This window comes from Equus asinus, unplaced genomic scaffold (assembly GCF_041296235.1).
Source record: "Equus asinus isolate D_3611 breed Donkey unplaced genomic scaffold, EquAss-T2T_v2 contig_197, whole genome shotgun sequence".
NCBI classification, from domain to species: domain Eukaryota; kingdom Metazoa; phylum Chordata; class Mammalia; order Perissodactyla; family Equidae; genus Equus; species Equus asinus.
Genome location: NW_027224846.1, coordinates 234,645 through 251,401, shown reverse-complemented (window position 1 = coordinate 251,401; position 16,757 = coordinate 234,645). Strand labels below are relative to the sequence as shown.

Sequence of the window (16,757 nt, the reverse complement as noted above, 5' to 3'; positions counted from 1 at the left end):
CTAATCCCATCATGAGAGCCCCACCCTCAAGACTCGTCTAAACCTAGTCACCTCCCAAAGGCCCTACCTCTAAATACCATCACACTGGAGGTTAGAATTTGCTGCGACACAATTCAGTCCACAGCAGGGGTGTCAGAGTTCCAAGGATGGTGCTAGATAAACAGAATAAATTCTTGTTCTTCAGTGCCCTTTTCTCCTAGGGCTGGTGTCATCCATCTTCCCTCTGAGAAGCTCTTTTTTTTTTTAAGCAGACTAAGTTTCAGCTCTTTAAGTATTAACTCCAAATAACCCTGATGAGATTTGAGTGTCCTCAAAATTTCCTCAGCCATAGATTTGCAAATGATCTCATCCATTACATTCTTTAAAAATAATATTATTTTTTCTGATTACAAAATAATATATTTCCATTGCAGAAAATTTAGAACACAGAAAAGTGCAAAGAAGAAAACTGAAACTACTCTTAATGTAAACACCCATTTTATGATTCTTTTAAATTTTGCTCTTACAGTTTTGGGAGGTGTCTTATTTTCAGAAAGATATATCATCCACTGAATTAGTTGGGTGAAAGGTAACATAAATACTTTATATTTGAGTTCCGTGAAGATATATAGATTGAAGAATTTTTGTTGTCTATAATGAATGCTAAGCTTTCCAAAAAAATCATTTATTCACCTGGTAATATTCAAATATTCACTTTGCAATGAATAAAACAGACAAATCCCTGCCTTCATGGAGCTTATGTTTTAAAATCCATTCATTCACTCACTCGAAATATTCTCATAACATGCCTACTATGTGCCAGGCATTATGGTTGCTGGGGAATACAGTGATGAACATGATAGTCAAGGGCTCTGTTTGGTGGAACTTGTATTCTAGTTGGGAGATTGACCCTGTGGGGAATACAAATATGAATGAGACATGATACTTGCCTCCAAGAACCTTACAAGAAAATAAAATATGTACAAATAGCTGTAATCCAAAGGAAGGATTCAGAGTCTGAGTGAGGGGAACTTCTTAAAGGAGATGACACTTGAATTGGACCTTCAAGGGTGGCTATGGTTTGCATTGGTGGGTTAATATTAGGGAGTAAGGTGAAGAAAGGATTAAGTAGGTGGAGGGCCAGTATATTAGCAAAGTTTAAAAACAGTAAAGCTTAGGATATAGTAAATGATTGACACTTAAGGTTGATAGAATTAGTGAGAGGTAAGACTGGAAGAGAAGATTGGCACTTAATTCATACCAAATATATCATTAGCCAAATTTCTATTTTTATTGAAGTGCTTTCAGAAGTACAGAACCATTTATATAGAAGATATTTTAAAAACTATTTTTGGGGCCGGCCCCGTGGCTGAGTGGTTAAGTTTGCGTGCTCTGCTGCGGTGGCCCAGGGTTTCGCTGGTTTGGATCCTGGGCGCAGACATGGCACTGCTCGTCAGGCCACATTGAGGCGGCGTCTCAAACTCCACAACTAGAAGGACCTGCAACTAAGATATACACCTATGTACCAGGGGGGATTTGGGGAGATAAAGCAGGGGAAAAAAAAAAAAAAAAGATAGGCAACAGTTGTTAGCTCAGGTGCCAATCTTTAAAAAAAAAAAAACTATTTTCATCATATTAAATTTATTGAAAACTGCTGTCATGAATAAGGTTCTCCTTGTTCCTCAGAAGTTTTTTGCTTTCAGTGGCATTGATGCTAATATAAACAATTTAATTATTTTTAAGTTGCTGTTAATTTTTTACGAGAAAAAATATCAGATGTTTCTTTAGATGTTGTTTAATCCATTATTAGATGTTCATCACATTGTCCTTAAATAAATGAAGGACATTATTTTTTAAACATTTCTGAACGTATTTCTATATGAATAATTTCTGTAGTTCTCCGTAGCAGGTGGGAATTGCTTCATGCCATTTTGGGAGCAAGTAACATCACAAGTGTTAGTTGACTAACTCAAATCTGGCCTGAGCCCTCTGACCTGGTGAGAATTCCAAAACGCCATTTGTTGATGTGCCCTTCACTTCTTTAGATGGACCCGGAAGCACTTCACCTCCAGCAGTCCACTGCATCTGAGGCACAGAGCCGTGCCCTGGAGGTCATCGGACTTCTCTCAAAGGTCCTTCCTCCCAGTATCCTTGGGGATCTACCTGCTTTCCCTTTCCCTACCATGAGAACAAAGCGTTTAACACTATAAGCACAAAAGACTTTGTCTACTCTTCTAAAACAAGGAGGAAAATAACTTTCCATCTTTGCTGAGATGTCTACACCATGCTGAAGGTGGGAGGGGGTTACAATGAAAAGAGAATTTCTCATTGTCACCCAAGAAAGAGTTGTAATCTGAATCAGATCTTAAGTGATAAATAGGAAAAGGAGAAAGAGAACACTGCCGATAGACAAACTAGAAAAAACACAGAGGCAAAAAGGAGTACTGTCTGCAGGAGGAAAAGTTCGGATTATCACAAGAAAAATTAGATACAAAAGAGCAGTTTGTCCTTCTAAGAAGTTTGGATATTCTCCCATAATAGTTGTTTTTGTCTATATTTTAGGAAGCTTGGAGATTCCATTAGAGGAACCTTATAGACAACCTTTGGGATTGAGAAATCAAGGCTTCTGGGCCCACCTTCAACCAGAGCAGTTCTGCTTTCATTTGTTTCCTATGAAGGTTATTTTGTGAGGGGGGAAAAGCCAAAGGTTCTATACTGATAACAGGATATTGTGTTTACTTTGTACCAAGCCCTATTCCAGACACTTGCCAGGTATCAATTCATTTATTCTCACCACCACATCCTTTACAGTGAGAAAACCGAAGCTCAAAGAGATCATGTAATTGCCGGTGGTCCCATAGCTAAAAAGTGGCAGCGCTGAACTTTGAACCCTGACGGTCATGACCCCACAGACTATGCCCTTTTACGATTGCACTATACTTAAGCTGATTTAAGGGGAAATACGATCTGAGTTTTGATAAATTACTTCTGGCACGTGCAGCCCCTGGCGCTGTTTTTTGGCTAACGGGCTCTGTGACGTCAACTCTGTCCCTGGACTTGTATAACCCAGTAGGTCAATAGTCAGAAAAGACTGAAAACACATCAGGCGGTCCCAGGTGATCCTGGAACCCAGGCCTCCGCAAGCCGAGGCGGCCGCCAAGCCACTGGAAGGCGCCGCCGCCGCCAGCCCCGCCCCGCCCCCACTGGCCTGCACCCTCAGGCCCCGCCCCCGACCCCCGACCCCCGACCCCCGCCCCCTGCCCCGCCGGCCGGCCCGCCCGCTCAGGCCCCGCCCCCGCCCCGCCGCCGCCACCCGCCCCGCCCCGCCCCGCCGCCCCCGCCGCGCCCGCGGCCTTCAGCCTGGCCCCGTGACCCTCGCAGAGGTCCGCTCCTGGCGGCTTCTGCCAGAGCGGCGCGCGGTCTCCGCGGCGGTTGCTGGGTGCCAGGGCCGCTCCTGGGGCGGCGGGGGATGCTAAAGGAATTGTAGGTAGGGTCCATTTTTCTCGACACTGCCCCTTTCCAGGCCCCGGGGCACCAGCGCCTCGTCCCCCGCGCTGGTCCCTTCCGGCGGCCGCGGGAACGCCGCTCCCCCTCCATTCGAGGGAGCGCCCGTCTTCTCCCCACGACGCGGGGCACAGCCGCGGACCCCTCCTCTCCCCCGACTCGGTCCTTCACGCCCTCGCGTCCCTCGCATCGCTGCTCCTGTTCGCTGCCTCCTCTCTCTCGTCTTACAGGTACTCACAAGTAAGAAAAAAGCGGGTCTGTCAGTCCAGACCGCACAATCCATTTTATTCAGCGCAGCCTGTTGTACAAATAGTGAATACCTGCACAGGAGCCTTCACGCGCGCCTGTGACTGGAGACGTGGCCCAGGATTGGCTGCTGATGCAGGGAGAGCGCTCCTCCGTGCTCCTTCACCCTGCCCCGCTCCCGGTGTTGGCTTTCTCACAGTGGACCGCGCTGTAGCTCAGTGCGTTTAGAGGATGGGACAGCTGTTGCACATGCACCGTGTGTCAGGCGCATCATTTAGGAGGCCGCCCAAGAGCTCTGCAGGCCCACGCCAGGCCCCTGACGCCCTCCAAGTGTGCCCTGTAGTCTGTGACAGATCAGACGCAGTGATGGAGAGGGCGATTGGCCCGGTGGCACTGAGGGAGGCCACACCCTACTCCCTGGTTTTTCGCAGGGAGGTAAATAGAACTGTTATTTGTGCAATACAAATGCAGAAAATTAACAGATTACTATCACATCTAAAACATTAATGCGCCAAACGTCTTAGTCGTTTGGCACATTATGAAAACCTATGAAATGCTATTCATATTTGTTACTTTCTATGAGTACCAGAATTTATACTTGTGTTTCTGTCAGTTGATTCTCTCTTGTCATAAGCTCCTGCCCATTACCAGACAAAAAGAAAGAGGCAGGTGCAGGGATAGTAATATATAAGGTAACATTTTGATAGCAGTCCTCTTTTTGTGCATAATTTTCATACTCATCCTGTTTATACACTCTGTGAGATAGAGTTAGTTAACAAAACTCCATTTTACTGAAGAGGGAACTACATAATGACATTGAACAGGACCTGGAACATAGTAAAATATGCATTCAGTATATATTTGTTGAAGAGATAAATGGATAAGATTCTCAAGGAGCCATGCCTTATTCACCTTTGTAATCCCGACACCCAGAGCTAAGTCTAGCAATAGTAGCCCCACAAATATGAGTCAGAGAAGTTGAGTGACTTGCTCAGAGATGGGCATATGTCACATCTTTTTAAGGAATCTACTGCTTTGCCAAGCGTTGTGAATACAACGGTAAGGAAGACTGGTAAGATTCCTGTTCTCATGGAGGTTAAATTCTGGTGAACAAAGATAGAAAATAAACAGGTAATATATGAACAAGGAAGTGTTGATAATGGTGAGTGCAGTGAAGAAGTAAAACCGTGTGAAGTGAGAAAGACTAGGGGAGGGGTTACTTTAGATTGATTGGTTAGGGAAGGCCTCTCTGAGGAGCTGACATTTGTGCTGGCCTCAGTGATATAAAAAAGCCAGCCACAGGGGCTGGCCCCGTGGCCGAGTGGTTAAGTTCGCGCACTCCGCAGCAGGCGGCCCAGTGTTTCGTTAGTTCGAATCCTGGGCGTGGACATGGCACTGCTCATCAGACCACGCTGAGGCAGCGTCCCACATGCCACAACTAGAAGAACCCACAACGAAGAATACACAACTATGTACCGGGGGGCTTTGGGGAGAAAAAGGAAAAAATTAAAAAATCTTTAAAAAAAGCCAGCCACAGAAATATTTGGGGCCAGAGGATTTCAGGTAAAGGGAACTTCAATTGCAAAAGCCGTAAGGTATGAAAGAGCTTGACTCTTTCAAGGAACATCATAAAGACCGCTGTAGCTGGAATGTAGAGACAGCGGTACAGGATAAGCATGAAGAGATAGGGAGGGGCGAAATCAGGTAGTGCTCTGAATCAGCCATGGCAATATACCCGTGGTATACATTTGGAATGTATGTAAAGTGTGATGAGAAACTAGTACAGAGTGTTTCGGAAGGGAGTAATCTGATTACTTTATGAAAAGGTTTGTTCCACCTGTCATGTGGTGAATGGGTCATAGGGATGGGGAGCAGATTAGTAGCAGAAGACACTTGCAGTAATCCAGGAGGGAAGGAAGGACAGTAGCTTGGGCTAAAGTGGTAGGAAGTAGATGACTGTGAGATAGATTTGGAGGCAGAGCCTACAGACTTGATGATGTTTTAAATATAGAGGTGAGAAAAAAAAGGGGAGCTCCTGATTTTCATCTTGAGCTTGAGTGGATGGTTGTGCCCTTTACCAAATGGAAAAGACTAGGGAAGAAATAGTGTGTGTGTGTGTGGGGGGGGGTATATTCTTGTTTTGCTCACCTTAAGTTTGATGTGCTTATTAGAAATCTAAAGTAATTTGGGAGTCGAGTTCTGTGTAAGGGACGAAAGATAAAAGTTGAGAGTCATCAGCATGTAGGAAAAACTACCTAGAGAAAGTGTGTTTGTAGAGTATTCCAATGATCAGAGGTAACGCCGAGGAAAAGAAGCAACCAAAGGAGATGGAGAAGGAGTATCTGGTGAAGAAAACCTGAAGAGTATGATGACTTAAAAGCCAAGACAACAAAGCATGGCCAATGGTATTGAAACATGCTGAAGAGTCACGTAAATAAAGAGATCTGACCATTGGATTTTGGCAACATATGGTGATGTGCTCTGACAAGCACAATGAAGACGAAACGTGACGTGAAGAAATGGACATAGCACAGACTTCTCAAGATACTTTACTATGAAGAGTTGAGAAACGGAGGTAACAGAGGAATATGTGGGGTCAAATTAGGGTCTTAAAGATGGGGATAAAAAGGCTGATGGGAACGATCCAGTAGAGAGGGGGAAAAATTATAGTATAACAGAGAATGTGTATATTAGAGGAGTAAAGTCTTTGAGGAAACAAGAAGGAATAGGATCCAAAGAACTTGTATGAAGTATTGGCTTAGAAATATGAACATAAAATTTACAGTAATAGGAAGAAAGGTAATGAGTATAAGTAGAGATGCAGGTGGATGGGTAGATTCAGTGATTAGAAGGTGAGAGAGTTTCTGCCTGATATTGATTCACTTTTTCTCAATGAATTATGAGCATGATCAGTAAGAGGAGACTAGGGATGTTTGGGTAGGCAGTTTAAGGGGCAAAGGGAAAGTAGAAAATAATCATTGGGAGGACAGAAGGCAATCATACTTGTCTTAGTCTGGGACGCTGTTATAAAAATACCATAGGCTTATAAAACAACAGAAATTTAAGAATTTTTTTTTCTCTAAGTATACTTTTTTGGTGAGGAAGATTGGTCCTGAGCTAACATCTGTTGCCAGTCTTCCTCCTTTTATCTTTTTTCCTCCCCACAGCCCCAGGACATAGTTGTATATGCTAGTCGTAGGTCATTCTAGTTCTTCTATGTGGGATGCTGCCACAGCACGGCCTGATCATAGGTCCACACCCCGGATCCAAACTGGCAAACCCCAGGCCACTGAAGTGGAGCACACGAACCGAACCACTCAACCCTGGGGCTGGCCCCTAAACAACAGAAATTTATTTCTCACAGTTCGAAAGGCTAGGAAGTCCAAGATCAAGGTGCCAGCCTATTTGCTGTCTGCTGAGGGCCCAATTCCTGGTCCATGGATGGCCAAAAGGGGCAAGGGAGCTCTCAGGGTCTCTTTTAATAAGAGCCTTAATCCCATTCGTGAGGGCTCTGCCCTCATCACATAATCACCTCCCAAAGGCCCCACCTTCTAACACCATCACGTTGGGGGTTAGGATTTCAGCCTAAGGATTTTGAGAAGACACAAATCTTCAGTATATAGTAATACTAGAGGAGCATGGTAGCATCGCTGGGCTCGATGGAGTGGCCATTTGATATTTGTGGCCTTCTGAGTGTGTGGCTGAGATAGGGTGGAAAAAAAGATGATAGGAGCCAAGGAGATCAGGAGCTGAAAGACCAGAGTGTGGGGTGGGTAGACTGCCTGGGGATTAGTGGTTAGGTTCGTAGCTAAACTAGTTCTTGAACCCAATCTCCTGACTTTGCAGCTCAGTGGGTTACCATTTTACTGAGAAGTGATTCAGATCATTACTCTTTTGTGCCACTTACCCTTCTAGTTAATATAAAAATAAAAAAGTAATTGTGGCCTGATTTTTTTTGGTCCATATATCCAAATTCTAGACTTCATAGGCTGGTGCTTCTGTCTCTCTTGTCCCTTTAATATTTACTTGTTAAATTTTTTGGCTTGGTTTTCCTGGTGTTGTGGGGTGTTTTTTTTTTAACCATTTCCATCAATATGTGTTTATTAAAGTACAGAAGCCTACCTCTTAAATGATAAAGGGAAGGTGAAGGATGAGATTTGGAAATCTCGTTGCCTGTAGAGCTGGGATGACCAGTGACAGGGAGGCCTGATCTGTGTTCACTCTAATAACAATCGTAATAATGGCATTTGGATAGCCCTTTACATTTTGTGCTATGCTTTTATTTTCTCATATCTCATTTGACTTTGTAACTAACTTTTTCAGATGAGGAAACTGAGGCTCAGAGGGGTTAAGGCTCTTGGCCATGGACACAGCCTAGTAAGCGGCAGCATTATTACACTGTTCTGATACTGAGGCTCACGTTTTTCACTGCAGAAATTTGCCTAAGTGTTTACACTCCATTATATCCAAAGTGATATCAAAGAAAAACTCTGCTAGGTAGAAAGTAATGGCTGGGTGCAGTCCTCTTACAATGCAAAAATTGTTTGTATATGTTTAAAATCCAACAGTTAATGAGATTAGATATTTATCTACCATCCACTGTGTTAGGTAATTCAAAGAACTCGGAAATGATTATGAAATTTAAACTGGTAGGGAAATAGATGGAAATGCAAGTCATTAAGAGACATTTCTTGGACCGTCTCCCACATACCTTAAGTGCTTACACAATACCCTGAATTGACTAAATTCTATATGCAGAGGAGAATGCAGTACCAGTGACATAGTGGACTCTCAGTGAATATTTGTCAAATAAAAGAATGATAATAGTTAAACAAGCAATTACAGTAGTAAGGTGGATGCTGTGAGAAGGGGTAGATGCTATGATAAGGATGCATCCTGGGGGCCGGCCAGGTGGCATAATGCTTAAGTTTGCACACTCCCCTTCGGTGGCCTGGGGTTCACAAGTTCGGATCCCAGGCATGGACCTATACACTGCTCATCAAACCATGGTGTGGCAGCATCCCAGATACAAAATACAGGAAGACTGGCACAGATGTTAGCTCAGTGGCAATCTTCTTCAAGCAAAAAGAGGAAGATTGGCAACAGATATTGGCTCAGGGCCAATCTTCCTCACCCCCCAAAAAAAAAAAAAAAAAGAATGCAAAGTGAAGAGAGCTTCCACAAGAAGGACTTCTTACACTGACATAGAGTTTGCTGAGCAAAAAGCAGGGGTGTGGGGTTAGAAGGCAGCATACAGAATGTAAAGTCTCAGAGATGTGATGCATGGCAAGTTTGAAGAACTGAAATTTCATATGCCTGAAGTTTAGAATGTTAAGTGAAGAATGAAGAGATAGGCAGGGACAAGGTTAGCCCTTATTACAGAGGGCTCTGTAAGCTATGTTTAAGGAATTTGGACATTTTTCTTCTATGGGAAGCCATTGATGAATATTAAGCAGGAAGTTCTCATAATTGCCCTACATTTTAGAAGATTACTCTGGATTGTGGAAATTACACTGGGGAGGACCAAGACTGGAGGCCCTTATGGTGTTTTGGGGGAAAGGTGCTTATGGCCTGGACTGAAATAATGGCAATTTATATGGAGAGAGATGGACAAAGTTTTTAAATATTTAGGAGCCTGATTTAACATGATCGAGTAACTCAGTGGATGTCAGCAAGGAGGGGTAGTGCATAGAAGGAATGACTCCTCGGTTTCTAGTTTGAGCAACTAGGTAGATGGTGGCTCCAATCTCTAAGACAGGAAATTCTCTGAAGAAGGAATAGGTTTGGTGGGGAAAGGTCTTGAATTCAGTTGTGCGTATGTTGAGCTTAAGATACTTGTAAAGACAATCAGGTAGAGATATCCAATGAATAGTTAAATATGCTAGTCAGAATCTCAAGAGAGCTTCTCTAGGCCAGGCTCATTAGCATACTGGTCACCATTAGAGCCACAGGAGTGAAATACATTGCTTAAGAAATGTATGGAGAGCAAGAAGAGAAGAGGGCATAGGGCAGAATGCCGAGGAAGTCTAACATTTCAGTGCGCATTGAGGAATGGACAGAGGAAAAGAAGCCTGTAAAGAAGACCAAGAAGGGACAAGCAGAGGGAGAAGGAAGACAGAGCAAGTGACAAAATGATGTAAGAATTCCAAAGGGGAAGACGACTGCCAGTTTGGTGGTACACCTGCAGGAAGCTTTCCTTGGAGTGACCCTCAAGCGATAGACAGATATCATTTACAAAGAAGAGATGCGGTGGGAAGGTATTCCGAGCAAATAAAAGAAAACAAATAATGCGTGGGAGAACATGTAACAGTTTAATTGACTGAAATGCAGGGTCCAGAGAACTCAAGAGAAAGCTGACAAGATAGTTTGTGCCATGTTGTGGAAAACAGATTCTGGGTAAGTTGTTGGCAACTGTTCTATAGGTGAGAAAAACCAATGTGTTTGGTGCTAAGGGAAAGAGAATAATATAAAGCATACTCTGAACCGTGGAATGCCATTTTATTGTGGAAACAAGATCTAGGCACTTGAAAAGAATATAAATTCAAGATAATATCTGATTATTGAGAACAAACACCAAATACTATAGGAATTTTAACAGTAGCAAAGTCTATTTGAATTGGAATAGTAGTTTTGCCCAGAGTTGTATTTTTCTGATTGAACAATAATGCCAGCTAGTCATTATCTTAAAAAAGAAAAAATAGATCTAGTTTGAATGCTCTTTATAAAGAATATTCTGTTTGTGGGTATGACTCTCAAATTCATTTGTTAAAAGATTTATACTGTAGTTGTTTTTAGTTGATGACCTTTGATGTAAACTCAGACTTGTCTGAAAGACAGCAACAGTTCCAAAGACTTCAAAGGAATACAGCCTCACAAACACAGAATTGATGCACATTGATTTGATTTTGGAATGCTGATACAACCTTGCATACCTGAATAAATTTCCTCTTTGTCCTGGTGTATGATTGTTTTACATTGTTGGCTTCAGTTTTCTAATATTTGTAGAAGACAGTAATTGCTCCTTTCTGAGACTTGCTGTTCTCAAGTTTTCCCTAATTTTAAACTCTAGTTTTGCTTTTAGGGTACTGCTGGGCTCATAAGATGAGTTGGAAAGTGTTGTCTCTGGTTATATTTTCTGGAACAGATTGTTGGGAACACTAGGTTTCTGGAGGGAGACCTGGCTGAGGCCCTAAAAGCTGCATCCCACAGCTTTCCCCTTGGATAGGCAACAAGCAGGAAATGGTATTCGGAGTCAGGGACCAGAAGCCCAGGGGGATCCAGTCTAGGTCAGAGGTGAACAGGCAGCCCCTAGTGGGCCCGAGAAGGAAGAGTCCTGCCTGCCCATGGTCCATGTCCACAGGACCTTCCTCTGGCCTCGTCCTCTCTATGTGCACGTTTTGAGCTTTTGACGGTATTTTCCCCACTTAGAGCTGAAGCCATTGCGGAGACTGAATCAGAAAACAAGGTCCTAATCTGTGTGCAAGAGAAACCGGGAAAATGTTCCCTCTTCCGGCAGAGTGTCGAAAGGCAGCCACTGTCCTGGGCAGGACGTGTGCTAGGGACAGGCACGTGCTAGTTTGACAGACACGCCCAGCTTAGTGGTTGTGGCTCTGCCTGAGAAAACGCCTCCAACCGCTTAGTCCCAAGAGGTCGGAGGGGCCCTCTCTGCTCCTGGACAGGGTGAACCACACTGCAATGATCCTGTCCTCGGCGGGAGGGGCACTTGGGCACGTCCTTCAGTAGCCAGGGAGGGGACTGGCACTTCTCCCTTCTCCACATAAACTGAGCCGCTCACTCTGGGAGATTTCTAAATTCGAGGAGGAATGTGAGTTTCTGGATCTGGTTTCCATGAGCGCTGCGAGCGAAAGACTCACACCTCCACTCCCAGGATTAGAAAGAAGCAACAATTTAATATAATACTCAAAGGGAGCATTTACCATTGACAACAAAATATGGCCCCGCCAAATAGGGAAATAGGTGCTGGGCAAAAGGGGGGAGGGGGAAGAGGGGTTGGTGCCTTCCCTCGTGGCCAACAGGGGACCCCAAGAAACGGATCACAAAGTTCTCCTCATCAGAATCAGGGGAGGTGGCCCTGTGCACCCTGAGTATCAACGCTGTGTCCCCGCTGTAGCTCAGCTGGTCTCAGGAGGGTCATCGACCACCACCACTGGGCCCTTGGTTGGGGGTCTGGTGTCTGGAGAAAGAGAGGCATTTCCTGAGCGGCCTGCCCTGGAACCACAGTGCACACCGCATCCCGGCCCCCACTGCGCTCTGTGCTCCAGCCCTGTGCTCAGTGCTCAGTCAGCCAACAGCACCCCATCTGTCCCTGACACAGGGGCTGATATTTAGCGTCACCCACTTCACAGAGGAGGAAACCAGTCCCAGAAACGTGAGTGCAATCGCCCAGGACGGGACTGCTCAGCAGTGGAGCTGGAACCCAGGGCCAGCTGTCTGCCTCCCCAGGCCCACGCTCAGCCTGAATGTTTCCTGAGCCCATGGTTTCAGCCACTGCCGGTCTGGACACTCACTCTGGCCTGAGCGGTTCTTCTTGCCTTTGAAGAAGAGTCGAATCTTTCTGACCCAGTGGTATCGGGGCTCCAGCTGGCAGGACAGGCTGTAGCTACGGGACAGAGCGGAGCTGGGAGCTCTCAGGAGCCACACATCACATGTGCGTCCTGGAGCCTGCCAGCAGCTGGGGTCGAAGAGCCCCAGGGGTCGCCATGCAGTCAGATCAGGGGCTGACCATGGAGCAACGGCCATGGGCTCTGGAGCTGGTCAGCAGAGAGAGGCTGCCCTGCCCTCCCCCAACTCCTGACCCGACTCACCTCTCCTCCTTGCTCAGGGGCTCCACGGCCTGGAACCAGGCCCCAAAGTGCTCGTCGGGCTGCACGGTGTACAGATTTGCAGCCTCCTGGAGCAGCTCGATCTCGTCCATCAGTTTGAATTGCTAGGACAGAGCAAGCACAGGATGCCCACAGGGCCTGAGTGGGGGACCCTGCAGGGCTCGTGGAGGGGGTGAGGAAGGGGGCAAGGGGCCAGTCTGGGGCCTTTGCCCACTTGGGAGCCCTCCCTCCCTGCGATTCCAGTCAGGGCTTGCCTGCTCTCACACTTGGCCCAAAATAGCTCCTCCTCCAGGAAGGAGTCTTTGATGCCAGCCCTTCCCCCACCCGCCAATGCCATAGGATCCCTAGCTCTGTATATCGAAGTGGGCAAATAAATGTTCCACCCTGGGGATTGGGCCAGAGGGGGTCCTGCCCACTGCGGGGGGGGGGTCTCTGATTTCCAACCCCCACCCTCCCCACCGGGAGGCCGCAGCCGCTTACCTCATTCCATTTCCGACAGTTGAGCACATTGCCCTGGAAAGCAGACAGCCGCAGTCCATCAGAAACAGCCCCCTGGGGCCAGCACTAGCCCCCGTCCACACCTCTTGCAATGTTGCACTACTGCCAGTGGGCAGGCCCATCCAGAGCCCGGACTTGGACCTGGGCCAGTCTCTGGGCTCCAGAGCAGGGGGCGCAGAGCAACTGAGGCAACAGACCTTGTGACCCAACCCTCTCTGATGACACGTGGGGAGACTCAGGCCTCAGGCAGGAAGGGACAGCTCAGCCTCTGATGTGCTTCCTGACTGGGAGGGGCCCGACTTCTCTTCCCTCACTGGCAGGGCCAGAGGGAGACGCTGAGTCCAGCTCAGACACCACCTCCTGCGGCCACACAGTCAGGCAGCTCTGAGCCTCAGCAGCCCAGGGAACCTGGACGGTGGCTTATGCAGAGCCTGCATCACCCACTGGGGAGATGGGCCTGACACCCCAACTCCCACACGAGGCTGGAGGCCCTGCTGAGAGGAACTTTGCCAAACGCAGAGAGCTCAGGGCTCAGGACAGGACTCTCTCCTCCCCACCCTCAGGAGCCTGAGCCCCCGGACCCACCTCCGGGCTCACTCACCTCCACATAATCCTCCATCGTAGCGTCCAGCAGCTCCAGGGAATGGAAGAACGTCACCAGGGAGGGGACGACACCCTGTGCCGCCATCGGGATGGGCATGGCGATGAGCTCCCGCTCTCAGGTGCCCCCATGAACCTTCCCCTGAAACCCCTCAGCCCAGCCTCCTGCCCACCCCACGCTCCCACACAGAGCAGCCTAGGATCCTTGGGACACCCCAACACACACAATTCCCTCCCCCGCTCCGCGCCAGGAACACCAAACTCCATCAGTCAAGTCCCAGGGCTGGCTGTTGGCCCCTCCCAGGGGCAGTGGCCCCTGCCCTTCCCCACCCCAAATCTGCCCTGCTGCCAGCCCTTCCAGGCCTCCTCCTGCTCACTGCCACTGCAGGCCCGTCATGCTTGGCAGCCACAGCAGATTCGCCTGAGGAGGAAGGCCCCTCTCCTGAGGGAGGTCTCCAGCTGGGAGGGGGAGCCCCCTCTCCTCTGACTCCTAGGCCCCTCCCCCACAGTCACCCTCACCTGCTGCCGCTGCCTCTCCTGGGCTCCCTGGCGGGCCCTCTCTGCAGTCTTTAACACGGAGGTCGCCTCCTGTCGGGGCCGAGGACAGGGTCAGTGCGCCCATACTCCCCTCCGCATGTCCCCCAAGGCCCCTGATCTCAGACCCTGGCCATCGGCTCCAGTCCCCTGCTGCCTCTGCTGCTCCCACCTCCAGGGTGCTCTGATTCTAGACCAGTCCCAGCTCCAGGACTCAGCCCTGTGTGACCTTGGGCCTGCCCAGGCCTCCCTGGCCCTCTTTCCTCAGCTGAAAAGTGTGAGGAGAACGTCACCTGCTTCCAGGAGTCTCCTGAGGACTCAGAGTCATCTGCGTGTCATCACTGCTCTCCCCTCACCTCTCGAGGAGGAGCCGGCACAAATCTCCTTGCGTTCCTGTCCTCCCTTGGATGGTAGCACCTCGCTGGGGGGCCTGCACCACTGATCAGTTCCCTCCACTTCCCAGAGGAGGAGATGGAGGCCCCCAGAGGGGCAGTGACTGGCTCAAGGACCCACTGGGAGAGGCTGCTCCCCGTGCCAGCTACAGGCCCTGTCCCCGCTGCCTTCACCCCAGCCCTGGCTCCAAATCTGACCAAGGCCCCGACCTCTGGACTCCAGGGGTGCGTCCAGACCCCAGCTGAACAGACAGGGAGGGGGAGGGCAGGGTGTCTTGGGGGACCTGGCCGAGTGGCCCCGGCCTGCCCCACCCTCACAGGGCTCTCTGACCCCCAGCCTGGGCCAAGCCTTGCCATAGCCTCACCTCCTAGGATCCCCTCAGGATGCTCCCCTCCCCTCTCCTTCTGGCCTCCTTCCAGATCTCCAGCCTCCAGGTTACCTGCACTAGCAGCTCCCTGCTCACGCGTTTCTCTCTCCTGACCCACTTCTTCCAGGTTCGAGAACTCTCCCTGCGGGGTGGGGAAAGAAAGAAAGCAAGCAAGCAAGAAAAACTGTGGGATGCTTGAAGGCAAATCCCATTTGTTTGAGAACCCAGCAGATCCAAACTGCCTGGGGCCTGGATGAGGGATTTCACTGGGGTGTTCTGAGCTCTAAGGTCCCCATGGGACTGCGGAGGGGCCTCTCCTCTTGTCCCTTGGGGCCTCCATTCCCAGATGTCCCAAACAGATCTCTTTGGAACAGTGTTGGTTTCAGCTGCATAGAGGCTTCTGTTGCTGCAAAGGAAACACCTGAGAATCTCCACCTGGGCTCAAGCCAGGATCTGGTCTGGAAGGAAATGAATCCCTGGGATGGAACTGCTGGCTTAAGGGCGCTGAGAGACTCAGAGACCCAGCACCCAGGTCAGTCCCTGTGCCCGGCGTTCGCTGTCTCCCAGGTGGTCTCAGCTGACTTTGGGGGACATGCCGGCCCAAATCAGGCTGCATGGGCCACCTCGCCCTCATGGTGCTTGGCTGGAGAGCAGACCACCCACTACCCACCTGGAAACTTGTCCCCAGGTGTCTTGGAGATGGGCAATGGCAGGGCTCTGCAGGGCAGAAAGGATTGTGTGGAGGGAACAGAAGTTCCCGAGGCCTCGACACTCCTGGGGAAGCGAAGAGTTGGAGCCGTGAGGGGGAGCTGAAGCTCTGCTGCCTCTGGTTTCTGTCCCCTCACGGACTTCCCCTGTCCTGGAGGAGACACATGCCCAGGGAAACCAGGGAGGGCACACCTGCCACCCGATGAGTAACACTGCCAGGCACAAGGATTTGTAGCTCAACACAAGGGAGGAAGTGAGCTTGTCCCCACTGGGACCTCAAGTCAAGGTCAACGTGGCCCTGGCATGAGGGTCAAGGGACAGTCCAGGGACTAAGACCCCAGACTTCAATCCTGAGAGCTGAGAAACAAGAGGCAATTCCCACGCATCCAGACAGAGCGTGCCAAGGCTTACCTCAGCCACCCTGATCCACAGCTCAACCACCCTGGCCCTGTCCCGCGCTGTCATGCTGGGGTCCCCAAGGCAGGTGACGAGGATGCAATTGGCCACGGTGTTGTCGTGCATCACACTGTCACGGACAGTGGGTGCCAGGTACTCTCGTTCCCTGTTGTCGCACTCGGACCAGATGGAGCCGAGGCAGTGGGCGGGCACCAACGTCTTGAACAGCTCCTGCAGAAGATTCGGAGTGTCACCCGGTCCTGCCGCACCCCAGCTCGGCGTCCACAGTCCCCCATAGGCCCAGCAGGGTGAGATCAGAACTGGAGCTCAGGAAGCAGAGCATGTGGCCTGAGGCTTGTGGGAGTCCCTGGGTTTTGTCTGTGTCCACTGAATGCACCCAGTCCAGGATGACCCCGGACACAGTACTGTGGGGAAGGGAGGGGACATTTGCTCCCAGCCCCGTCTCACTTCCTCCAAGCTCCAGAAGGCAGCCCACACATGCCCACCAGAAGGGCCATCATCCACCCATCCCAGTGCCCCTCGGGTCCCACTCCCCATTCCCATGCACATTCCCCCTGAGGCAGGGACAACCCCCGGCTTTGTTTGACTGTCTCCACTGGAGTCAATACACATCACCTTCCTGCTAAGTGCTGAGGCTGTCCGGGCCACCTGCACAGATGGGGGATCCA

The 16,757-nt window shown here is 49.2% G+C and overlaps 1 protein-coding gene across 1 annotated transcript; it reads right to left on the bottom strand.

Annotated features, from left to right (window-relative positions):
• Window positions 1–11,621: 11,621 nt before the first annotated feature.
• Window positions 11,622–13,345, bottom strand: LOC139043299 (ral guanine nucleotide dissociation stimulator-like). The gene is made up of 4 exons (XM_070503528.1): window positions 13,053–13,345; window positions 12,555–12,676; window positions 12,258–12,349; window positions 11,622–11,923 (listed from the first exon to the last, which is right to left on the bottom strand). Exons 2-4 carry the CDS (start codon window positions 12,662–12,664, stop codon window positions 11,862–11,864), a joined length of 264 nt encoding a protein of 87 aa, XP_070359629.1. The 5' UTR covers window positions 12,665–12,676; window positions 13,053–13,345; the 3' UTR covers window positions 11,622–11,861.
• Window positions 13,346–16,757: the final 3,412 nt, after the last annotated feature.

Excerpts from the sequence above, each read along its gene's own strand:
- LOC139043299 (XM_070503528.1), bottom strand. The coding sequence starts at position 12,664 with ATGGACGAGATCGAGCTGCTCCAGGAGGCTGCAAATCTGTACACCGTG. Across the intron at positions 12,350-12,554 it reads CCCCTGAGCAAGGAGGAGAG|CTACAGCCTGTCCTGCCAGC; the intron begins GTGAGTCGGGTC and ends TCTGTCCCGTAG. Across the intron at positions 11,924-12,257 it reads GAAGAACCGCTCAGGCCAGA|ACACCAGACCCCCAACCAAG; the intron begins GTGAGTGTCCAG and ends CTCTTTCTCCAG.